At 44.6% G+C, this 12,444-nt stretch overlaps 1 protein-coding gene across 3 annotated transcripts; it reads left to right on the plus strand.

Annotated features, from left to right (window-relative positions):
* The first annotated feature begins 6,422 nt into the window (after nucleotides 1-6,422).
* npas4a (neuronal PAS domain protein 4a) lies at nucleotides 6,423-12,444 on the plus strand. Of its 3 annotated transcripts, none has more exons than XM_004545622.3 (8): nucleotides 6,423-6,948; nucleotides 7,400-7,563; nucleotides 7,654-7,756; nucleotides 7,849-8,158; nucleotides 8,287-8,396; nucleotides 8,558-8,693; nucleotides 8,813-10,578; nucleotides 10,702-12,444. In XM_004545622.3, the coding sequence occupies exons 1-8, from the start codon at nucleotides 6,774-6,776 to the stop codon at nucleotides 10,728-10,730; spliced, it is 2,793 nt and encodes a 930-aa protein (XP_004545679.1). In that variant the 5' UTR covers nucleotides 6,423-6,773; the 3' UTR covers nucleotides 10,731-12,444. The 3 variants fall into 3 exon arrangements, with proteins under 3 accessions (XP_004545679.1, XP_004545680.1, XP_004545681.1); XM_004545623.3 differs by having other exon boundaries at nucleotides 7,403-7,563; XM_004545624.3 differs by having other exon boundaries at nucleotides 7,406-7,563.

A 12,444-nucleotide genomic window follows, 5' to 3' on the forward strand; every position in this document is an offset into this window, starting at 1 on the left:
CAGGTACTTGTAACTGTCCTCTATGTCTGCAATGTTGCCTTCTGGTAGTTCAATCCCCTCAGTTCTGACTACCTTCCCTCTCTTTGTTACCATCCGACTACACTTCTCCAGTCCGAACGACATTCCAATGTCATTGCTGTATAGCCTGGTAGTGTGGATCAGTGAATCCACACTATATAGCACTACGGTGCTATATATATATATATATATATATATATATATATAGCACCGTACGAAACCCATGTATGTATGTATATATATATATATATATATATATATATATATACACACACACACACACACATACACACATATACATATATCACCGACTTTCAGCTTGTTGTGTTTGTGGATATATGACTGACTTTAATTATTAAACATTCGCACATAAATAAGTGACGTCATATTCAGTACTTTTGACAGTTCACTCTTCGGCCGCTCCATCTTATTAGGGAAATTCCATATACATGAATGTAAATTTCAAAACTCAACCCCATCATTTAATTTGTTTTTGATTGAAATTGAATATTACGTAAACTCTCTTAAATTAACTTCCAATAAAAAAGGTTTATCATTGATTGAAGTTCATTCAGAAATGTTTAAGGAATGAGCTGTACAACTTTCAAGTACAAAGTTGTTATGAAGTCTGTAACCGCACTTGAAATGCGTACTTCAAGCGTGCAGACCCTGAATTGGAACACAGCCAAAGACAATACAGGGGAGAGTAACACTAACTACAATGAACAAAGAACACCATAATCTTTCAAAATAAAACAGGAAACACAGAGAAATAGACATGGAGATAGAACATGAACTTAACCTAACCAGAGACATGAAACATGACAGGTAGACACACGGACCAGGGAGAGATGACAAAAGGGACTAAGAAACCAAGGACTAAACTGCAAACTAGAAAACAACTAGATGCGCTAAACTACACATGTGGATATAAAACAAGCATTAGAACTTAAACCCTGGGCCTCATGGCCCAGTACCGTGACAATCATCAAAATAGCGTTTTGTATTTACTGGTGTTATGTTGGTCTAATTTAAAATAAAATGTATTTTGTTATCTGAATCATTTAAGTGTGACAAATAGGCAAAAGTCTAAGAAACCATTGAGGGGGCAAATGCTTTTCCCACACACACACACACACACACACACACACACACACACACACACACACACACACACACACACACACACACACACACACACCTATAGGGTGATAATCCACTGAAGCTCCTTTTGATAAATGTGAGTGGAGATTTTCTACATAAAGCCAACCGTTTTTAGTAGCTTTTTTACCCATAAGGACGGCATTTTGTATTTACCCGTATTATCTTTCTCTATGCTTGTCCAAGATGATTACTGAAGAGCTAAAACATCACTGAGGTGGGGGGGGGGACAAAAAACTCACAAAATATGATTTAGACTCCAAAAGAGATTCATAAACCAGAAAAAAACAAAAGAGCTTTAGTAAAAAGTTAGTCATAATGAATATGTGGATAAGGAAATGAAAAACACGATGTACAAAGACTGGTGCTTTAAGCATAAAGGGTATTAGAAATGAAATTATCCACTATCAGATTAATTTGTGGTTGAATCGACATCCCAGAGTGATTGTGTACTCCATCATCCTTTGTAAAGTAAAAATAGAAACTTTTTGTAGTTAAAGATTGTTGTCTGTCATTAATTACTTGTTAAAGTAATTAATGACAGACCACAGACTTGTTTATGGGCTAGTTAATGATGCAGCAGACTTAAATGTGTTATCTGCTTAATGAATTTTTAACAAGAAGGACGAATGAAGGCGTAGTTATGCTGAAAAATCTGAATATTTTACTTTCTAATAGCAGATGACACCAAGATTCAGAGAACCACAATGTGTGCACTTTGTAAAGCAGAATTCATTACCTCATGGAAACCAAAACATGAGAGGTTTGTGTAGTTTCTGAGCCAAACTGATGACAAGAGAGAGAGAAAATGTCTTCATATGAGATTACCAAAGAGGAAGTGAAATGGCCATGATGCAGCATGTGGTTACTCTGAAGGGAAATGTCAGGAAAGTGAGAGCTTGTTTCCTCAGAAAGTGGCATGGGTCAATACAATAAACAACCTCTTTACACTAGCAGAGGGAAAGCTTTCGATTACAGCTGGAGACACTTAGAGTATTCTTCCAGTGTAATGCTGTTTACCAATGCTGCACCAATACGCTCGACATGATGTGAAGGTGGGTGACGACCTATTCTGTTATTAAAGGGCTGCCTTAGCATTACCATCCCAGCGGGACAAGCATGCAGATTACAAAAAAGCGTTCACCAGTGATATTTTCAGTAAAGGGAGTGGTTGCTGATGCGGTTGAGCTCCTAACACTGTTATCTGCTCAGGAAATGTTCTCTGTGTACTCTATATGGACAAAGATATTGACTTTGGATGTCACTCCCATCCAAGTGACATTTTTTTCAAGGAAAGCCATGCATACTTCAAAAACACAATGTGTTGCCTCTAATACGACAGCATGGTTTCTTAGTGGGAGGGTCGATGTGCTGAACTGGCCTGAAAACAAAGAAGACCCAGGACTGTTGAGCAGCTAGAATCTTATATTAGACAAGAAAAGAAAAACATTTCTCTCCCAAGAGTCAAGCAGCTGGTATCCTCAGTTCCCAGATGTTTATAGGCTGTCATTAAAACGATGGTAAACATAGCCCTACCCCACTTTTTTCGAGACATGCTGCTGCCATCAAACTCAACATGCAATAAAATAAATGTTTTACTTAAAATGGCAAATTTTCTCAGTTTTGATGTTTTCTATATTCTATTGTGAGTAAAATGCGGGTTTATGAGACTTGAGAGCCATTAGATTTTATTTTAAATTTACATTTCACAGCGTCTTAACTTTTTCTAAAGTCCACCAACAAAAATAATCTTGTGTTTGTAAGAAATATCTCTGGCATCATTCTTTGTCTGTTTTTTATTGTGATAACTGATTTCTAGAGAGATTTTTTTGTGCGTTTTGTGATTAGCAAAAAGGAAAACTATGTCTGTAATTTCCTTGTAAAACCTTGTGTTGTTTAGAAAATTCAAACAGAGAAAGACGGCAAACCTTGGTTAGAAATGCCCTCCATGCCATGAATGAACTGAGTCGCTGGGTCCAGAAGGATCCAGATTATTTTATGGTACTTTCTTAAGAACAATCAAAACAAGGCATTTGAGGGTTGTTTTTTTTTTTATATTTCAGTATATGTATTTGTGAGGATATGAAAAATTTTTTAATTTTGCCCCAATTTGTAAAAGTAAAGAATTGTTCTGAAGAACACACAGTCCCAAAATTCTGCACCTGGAGTGATACAAAAAGTCTTAAAAGCTCAGCCAGCCCACCTTTTAGTATAATTGTGGTGGAAATCAATCAATCGGTGAATAAAGAAATAGATACACCAAAACATCCTCAGTGGAGACAATAAGATTGAATCTTGATGTAGTACAAATTGTAAAACTGCTCCTCACAAACAAGGAATTTAGACTGTGTGAACTGTGGCAATGTGCTCAAGTTGCTCAGAGCTAAAATGAATGAAGTCCACATCTACAGTTTAAAAAAGTCTCACCGTGTGTCCAAACTGACGCTGAATACAGCACATAACATAGTTTTTAATGTTGCCCTCAGGACATGTTCATTTTAACTAATCTTTTTAAAACTCACCTTTCTTCAGTGTTCACGCCGAGGTTAGCAAATCCAGAAATCACTGGCTGGATGACATTTGACACATCAAACAAAAGGTTATGTGACACACTTGAAACAAAGAGCATGACTCACATTTAGTCCTTTACTCTTTCTCTGACAGATCTGCACTAATGAATGAGTGTGATGCTGCATCCAGAATAGCCGAAAGGAAAACTGATGTCACTCTCCTGACATACTGTGGCCACAACCTTAACAACAGACTGTTGTCTGATGTATTTCTCCCTGCTCTCGGGGCGCTGCTCACCCATGTGATGTGCAGCAGAGAGGACAAACTCATAGCTCTCATTTTTATGGCTTCGGGGTTCTTTTGGGGGGAAAAGACAATAAATTAAAAGTCTACAAATACAGAAATGTACGCACAGGGGTCAATTTTAGAGGAAAACGGTCCATTTAACATACCCTTAGGTGAAAATCTGTACTTAGATGCCACCAAATTACAGAAGTGGAACCAGTGATGGAAACACAGCTACAGAGGAGGAAGCAGATGTGTCTGAGCCATCCAATAAGAATAACAGAAGGTAGACCTACAAGCACCTGAGCACGGGAAAACACACACACACACACACACACACACACACACACACACACACACACACACACACACACACACACAGAGGAGCTGAAAGAAATACAACTGAGTGTCCCAAAAAAAAAAGAGAATTCATCAGTGAGATATCCTCTGCGGGCTGGAAAATGTCGCAGTGGGTAAACAGTGGTTTCAAGATCTATAGACAATCTAGATAATGGAAGATAAAACAGATCAGGTTCTGTATGCATATGAAACATATCAGTGCGCATGCGCGCGCACACACACACACTGCACTTCAAAGAGCAATTCACTGATTTACATTAATTTCCCGATGACTAAGGCTGCCCTATAATCAAAGTCTTGCCCCCTTAAATTTAACGACTGGCGTTATGGGGGACTATTCTTTTGTCTCTACAGTGCGACCTTGTAGACAGATTTATGTCTCCGCAACACGAGTAATACAAGCAAACGCACACATACACGCACACATATACTAAATATATTAAAGTCGATTTTCGATCACCTTCGAAAAGTGGCTTTGATAGTCGTAAAGAGAGATGTGCCAAATTATTCTCCCCAGCCTCTTACCAAACCGCTCCCGTCTATCACACACAAACATCAGAGATAAACAAAGACATACAAACGTGTATATGTGCATGTATGTGTGTGGACGGCAAAACAGATCCAGCTGTGATCGGCTCCGCGACTGCAGCACATCTACTACAGACCGATTCCGGGGAGACTGAGATGTGAAATCTCTCCTCTATAAATAGGGACGATCGGAGCCGGGTGCGGGGGCGCGCCTCGCAGTCCTTGTGTCGGTCAACGGTGAGGTCTATTTTTAGAAACAGGCGCTGCTTACCTCACGTGCAACCGGAGACCGGGTTTGCAGGTTGCGCAACATTGGCCCGCGTTTGCGCGTGCGTTGAAATTATTCATGAGTGCCATTCATTAAAAAGACTTCACTTTTCATTGAAGAGTTCGACGATCGTCACAGCAACTTTTAAACAGATCAAAGAGGAGAGAGGGATGAGCCCACCAGCACGCACACACACACACACACACACACACACACACACACACACACACACACACACACACACACACACACACACACACACACACACACAGTTAAATGGTTATAATAACGTATAAAAACAGTCCTGAACACATGTGTGAATCAATGGTTGTGGGGGTTCTTGCAGCAGTCTGTGAGCAATATCGTCAGTCTTATTACAAAACAATCAATCTACATAATAATCTAAGGATCAGGGAGTACCCCACGCAGGCACATAGGATAACAGAAAGACTTCGCTTCCGTGGATGTCCTATATTGAAAAGATGGTGGAAAAAACGCCAAAGCTCGAATCTTAACAAACAAAATGAAATATTTGTAGCAAAACATGCGATACATCCACATCTAACAGACTAATTAAATCGGTGCCGTCAACAGATTTTGCTCAGTTTTATGCGGCGACGGCCGCTTCATATGCTCGGAAAACATTTCTGTGCATTAAACAGGAGACGGAGACGGTGTGCGGCAGCCTTGTCTCGATCTCACATTTTTCCGATGCCGAAAGCAAATGTGGTCAAAAATGAAGTGCACCCATCAAGCACCTGCCGTTTGCCCACAGGTCCGGGGCAAACAGGTATCGGCGGGTATAGCCCATCTCAGGTGCCAGACATATAAACACAGAGACCTCTTTTCGTATTCAACCCAGTCTTCCCATCCCCCCTCCTCCTCCCTGCACCCCCTCCTTTTCCTCCCCCTCCAATACACCGGAGTCCGGTGACTCCGTTTACGTTTTACGCTTGCTCCGCCCCATACTCGGTTTTGTCCAAATCGGGCTTTTTGCGTCGCCGGAGCTCCCGATTTCAGCCCTACGTCATCACCGAGTAGAGGGAAGAGCTGACGTCGAGGAAGAGTCACCGAGAGGAGAGGGCACGGGAGAGGGAGGGGGAGAGTTTCACCATTGCTAACACAGATATGAGACATATCTATCCACCCCATGGCCCCCTCCTTTCTTCTCCACCCCCCTCCCTCCGTTTTACGTCGGTGTTGGTGCGTTGGGAGCCCCCCTGCTCCGACGGAGTCCCAAGCTATATAAGTGACCGGCGAGCAGAGTCCCCCAACCAGATTTACGGGTTCCGGACTTCTGTGCAAGAGACGGCTACTATAGCCGCCGATTCACCTGCACTCCGAAAGGAGGGACAGACATCCAGCAGCACGGCCAGCACCCGAGCTGGACGCTGCGGCGGAGCTACAGCTGACAAGGACTGGACGGGAGAAGGTTTTAAACCTTGCTCTGGAAAAGAAAACAGCTGAGATGAAAGTCCGATCACATACCTGAGAGCTTTTCCACTTTTGCCAACTGTCTCTTAAGAGATCTCGAAGACAGGGATCCGCCGAGGCACGACCTCAAACGGCAACACTCCACTCGCAAACTCTCCAACTTATATCAGGAGGAATTTCGATATTTCACCGCCGCAAAGCAGCCACAATGTACCGCTCAACCAAGGGAGCATCCAAGGCTCGACGGGACCAGATCAACGCCGAGATCCGGAACCTGAAGGACTTGTTGCCCATATCTGATGCAGATAAAGCGCGTCTTTCGTACCTGCACATCATGTCACTGGCCTGCATGTACACCAGAAAATCCGTCTACTTCACTCAAGGTAAGAATGATTTTTTCTAAAATACATTTATCTATATACATAAAATAGACCTGTTGATGAATCTCATGTTCTGCTGCATAGACTGACTGCATCTCTCACAGTGGCGGAATCAACAAGTGTTTCGGTGGTATCGAGGAGCTTTTGTGTTTATATAAATGGGATTTGGAGGGTAAACTGTGAATCCGTGACTCATTGATTTAACGTAAATAATCGTAACTAAGGTTGATAACAGCGTTTAAACGGCACTTTGTCGCTGTCCGTGGTGCTGAAATGCCTCAGCATCCTGAGTGCTCCCGCGGCGCTCTCCGTGGTGCTGAAACACGCTGCGGCATCTGCGTTTACTATGCGGAGATCAGTCACATTGTGTTCTTTCTTTCTTATTAGCTACATTAACAAATATCATCCCCTGTTTTTTTTCTTCCCTCCCTTCCCATCTTCCCCTTTTCTCCAGAAGCAGGAGCTGGTGTCAGTCTCGAGGAGGGCGCGGGGTTTCTGTCTTTTCACGAACTGTCGGAGTTGATGCAGGCGCTGCCGGGCTTTTTGATGCTGCTGACCGGAGAAGGGAAGTTTCTGTACCTGTCAGAGAGCGTCTCCGAGCACCTCGGACACTCCATGGTGAGTCTACACACGGTCAGTGCCTTAGCAGTTCAGCAATCCCGAGTTTGGGATTCGTAACTAACGTGGCTGTGTGTGTTTCTTTCTCAGGTGGATCTTGTGGCACAGGGAGACAGTGTGTATGATATCATCGACGCCTCAGACCACTTTATCATGAGGACAAATCTGTCAGCGACTACATCACTCGAGACCGGTAAGATAAATGTTTAATCTTTTTTTCCCCTCTACCTAACACAGACTGACAACCAAACGTGATGCTTAATAAAGCTCTCATTTCCCCTTCAGACCGTCTCTTTCGCTGTCGCTTCAACACCTCCAAGTCCGTGCGGAGGCAGAGTGCCGGAAACAAACTGGTTCTGATCCGAGCTCGCTGCCTTTCTCCCCCCTCTACTTCTCCTGCCGCCGGGTCTTACTGGACCTCCAACCCCGTCTGGGTGTGTTTCTGCTCTCCTCTGGAGCCACACCCGACCCGTTCCAGCCCCGGGGCAGAAAGGGAATCGACCTCCACTCCTCCCCTGGCCGATTCCAATTTATTCCTGGCCTGTTTCCACTCACAGCATGGCCGGGACATGAGGCTGCAGACAGCTCAGGACAGGTGAGTTCCCACAAAATAGCATTCCGTCTCCCACCTGTTGCTTTAATGTGAACCGGAATATGTTTATGAGATAAAGTGGTGAAACATTATCCCGCTAACACATCGCCACCCACTCTCTCCGCCTGCAGTGTGAGCGCCTATCTTGGCTTTGATGTGACAGCTTTAAGCTCCCGCTCCTGGTACAGCCTCCTCCACCCACAGGATCTGTCACATGCCTCTGCTCAGCACCGTAGCCTATGTAAGTGTACTCTTCACACATACTTACCAGTTACAACCAAACATGCCCACACACTTACACACTTTTGGCGCGCTGTGGCACATCCACACACTGAAAAACACTATGATGATTAATAGGATTACAAACTAACGCCAACTTGTGCTGCCACTCTTTTTCAACAGTGAGGGAAGGAGGAGAGGGCAGAGCTGAAATGGTGGTGCGCGTGCAGGCTCAGGACCAGTCGTGGGTTTGGCTCTACATGGTTCTTCAACTGCAGCCTGGTGAAATCCCCATCAGCAGCAACAACTACATCATCAGGTATTTACTAAACCAAACACCACTCATCAACTTTGAGATAAAAAAAAAAGTTGGTAAATGTGATCAAATCCCGCCAACCTAACTCCTCGGGTCTCCTCTGTTTTCCTTTTATCTCTCAGTGACTCTGAAGCTTGGTCAGTGCGCCAACAGCTCAGCTCAGAGCAGACACAGCTGACCCTGGTCCTGAGTACTGGGACGTCTCAGCAGGAGAGCCTAAGTCTCCAGTCACCAGAAACACTTTCCAGCCCAGACCAGGTGTTCACTCCTGGCAGCAGCGGCCTGTCCGGCCAGTCCTTTGACTTCAGCACTGCTGGCTGCAGTGTGGGCTCCTCTGATGAACCAGGGAGCTCTGCTGCCGAGGCCATGCAGCTGGAGGGTGACCCTCGCTCCAGTATCTCCTCGCTGGAGGAGGAAAGCTTCTTTCAGCAGCATCCCACCGAAACCCCATCAGCTGCTTCCTCCCCCACTCCAGTCACTGTTGAAACAGTAGCAGACTTAGACTTTTTAACCCAGAACATTCTCCTGCCACCTTCCTTCCAGCTCGACCCTCCACTGCCAGTTCTCCCCCTGCCTCTCCCCCCTGTGCCCACCTCACAAGCTCAGCAGACTAAAGAGTTTGTGTGCACACCCCCCTACACCCCCCAGGTGGGTGGGGCTAGCTTTCCTTTTGGCGAACCCCTCTTCAGTTTCGACCCCACAGGCACCACTACTCCTCCGCCCTCCGCTACGACTGCCACTGCCACCACCTCCTTGGCCCCCTCGGCATCCTCCACAGCCCCGCCAACTACTGCCTCCAGCCCTGCTCCTCCCACCACCCTCTCTACCAAACTTCCTCTTGCACTACCTACCCCATCTACTGAACTCCTCTTCCCCATCGAGCCCTGCAGTGTCTCCCTGTATGAGAAATTGCCCCCAACACCTGACAGCCCCGGAGATGGGGACTGCACAGTGATGACCCTTCCTGAGGTACGGGGTCCATTGTATGTAGATGTACCACTGGGGCCCCTCCAGTGCCCCCCCGAAGGCCTCCTGACTCCCGAGGCATCACCTGGTAAACAGCCTTGCCTCTCCTTTTTCTCCCTTGAGAGGGAGAAGGAAAGGGCGGAAATATCCCTTCTAGCTCAACACATCAGCTCCCTGGCAGAGGGATTCTACCTGGATCCACTCTTGTCAAAACTGTCTCCTCCCTCTGTATCACCATCCTCCTCCCCTCCCTCCCCCTTCCTGTCTCCAGCCATTGAAACTGCTGATTCAGTCCACATGCTGAAAGAGTTTTATCCCATCAAAGCGTGGAGAGGTCTGGACATCCCCATCTTCCTCGACGATGATGATTCTCTGTTTGAAGAGAGCATCCTAGAAGCCCTCCTCCAAGATGAATTTGCTCCTTCCCAGTCACCTGGCCTCTCTTCCCCCTTGACCTCCCCTATGCCCAATCCCTCGAGCCCAACATCTCCTCAAACCCCAGTATGTTGGCGCCAACCCTCCCAGTTTGAGGGAGTGGGCCACGTCTGTAGCGTCCAATCGGCGCAATGTAACTCCATGGCTGGGTGCGGGGCGACTGTGGCTGCTGAGGCCGGGGTGAAGGCGGAAGGGGAGGGGCTAGCGGAGGAAGCAATGGAGATCGAGGTGGTGTCATCTCCTGTGTCCTCTTGCTCCTCCATCCCAGCTTCCCCTCCCCTTATCCTCACTGCCTCCCCCAGCCCCACCACCTCCACACCCATCGCCTCGCCCACGCCCGCCGTGTCTTGCACTCAGTCCCTCCTGGAGGAACTGGCCGTCCTGGAACCCATGTTTGGGGCAGGTGCCTCGATCGCCCCTGGCTTAGGGCAACAACCTGAGTTGTATCAACTCCAATGTCATCCATCGCCACAGTGCTTCCACAAAGGTAAGAAGCTTTCCCTCTCCTTTGCTCTTTTGTAAAATCTCAGATTCGTTTAATAAGACAAAACACAAATGAAAATGCCCCACTGATTGTGTCTTTCTCTCTTTTCTCTTTTCTGTCTTTCAGATGGGAGTGGAAGTGTTCCTCCGTTCTAAAATAAGTCTGTGACTTACTTCATTAAGTATGGCATATTGTCATATTTTGTGGAGATCCTTTTACTGAAAAGTAAAAAATATTTAAGTGTATAAATATACATAATGTATATACAACTTAAGGACTTTAACTCCTACATGTCTCCGAAGAACAAAGATTGGCTTTATATTTTTGTTCAGTCATTTATCTGTATACTACAACAAAACTGGTGCGATTTTCAACATGATGGTGCAAAACTACGTGGACCCATAACTGACTGGGTTCTGAGTCCACGTGGTGTCTCAAGCTTCTCTGTTACATGAGCTTCAGATATGATCAGGCAGAGACACCTCTCTGAAGCGCTGTATAACTTCCAGATGCGCATTTGTATTCACTCGTAGTGAAAAATCTGTTGTGAACAAAAAATGGGAAAAAAAACCCCCAGAACAATACATTTCTTGTTATTTCAAAGGACAGATGATCTAGAGGACTTTTGCCTGACATGCAGCAACGCAAACCCAAACCTCAAACGTATTGAAAGTCAAATGTTTACAATTTCTTTAAATCCTTTAGGATGAACACTGTCAGTTCACCGAAAAACTGTCTGAAATCTTCTTTCCAGTCTTCAAACCTGGAAGACAGCTGTTCCTCACAACCTTCAAGGCGACAACAAATCTCCAAACATATTCAACAAAACCTGAGATACTTTGAGCTTTGAGTTTGCGACTTCAGACCTTTAACATTTCATATTTATCTCTCCATCTAAAATCTTGTGTATCAATGTGATGTGCAAACAAGAAAAAAAAAAAAAAGGAAAAAAAAAAGAAAACATGTGAGGAGATCCTGGCATGTGAAGATCTCAGTATTGTTGCCGGTGTCCCATTGCTTTATGAGATGCAACACCAAACAAGAGATTGTCTGGAAGTTTGCCGGGGCTCTGATCATGCCACAAATCCACTGCTACTTTGTACTGTACATTAGACTCTGAATGTGGGCTCTTCAGGTCCTTCCTGGCCTGATGGCAGTCGGCTGGATATTCTTGCAGCATCAATATTTGAAATGCTGGCAGCTTATAGCGGCTCCTGTGTGCCTGAAATGGCCCTGACCTGCTGAACTCTGAACTCTTTATCATGTCCATTCAACATGGACAGTTGCATCGTTGCTCCACTGGAGCGCGGTGCAGTGAGGCACAATTGACTATGTGAATGAGCGATTCTTCTTTTTTGAGAGGGGTTAGAATACAAAAGTTTTGTTTTAAAAAATAAAAATACGGACGGGGTGCTATTTCTATTCAGTTACCAAGCGACACGGGTTGAGAATGGTACAATTCCCATGGTGTCGACATGCTCACGTAGAGTTGTCTACGGTCAAGTAAAGGATTGATTCCTACGTTCTAGCTATTAAAGGCTAAGTTACTATACATGTGTAAAATTATATAATTGTATGTGTGATATTTGAAAACAAAAACAAAAAAGATGTTAATGCATATGCATTATATCTGTGGATGTAGGCATATGTTCTTTTCAGAAAGGTTGTACACATTTGTACATTTGTATGAAACAGTTATTGGTCTGTACATATAAGAAAAAGATTTTTATTGCATAAGATGGAATATATTCTAAACATCTTACTTACTGCAGTATGGACATTGTGGACCAGTGTTCTATTGTGATGCTTATAAGTGTATTTGGTTGTCATACAAATGCATTTATAATAAAGTGCACTTAATGCTGCTGA

Source organism: Maylandia zebra, linkage group LG2, assembly GCF_041146795.1.
Source record: "Maylandia zebra isolate NMK-2024a linkage group LG2, Mzebra_GT3a, whole genome shotgun sequence".
Lineage (NCBI taxonomy): Eukaryota > Metazoa > Chordata > Actinopteri > Cichliformes > Cichlidae > Maylandia > Maylandia zebra.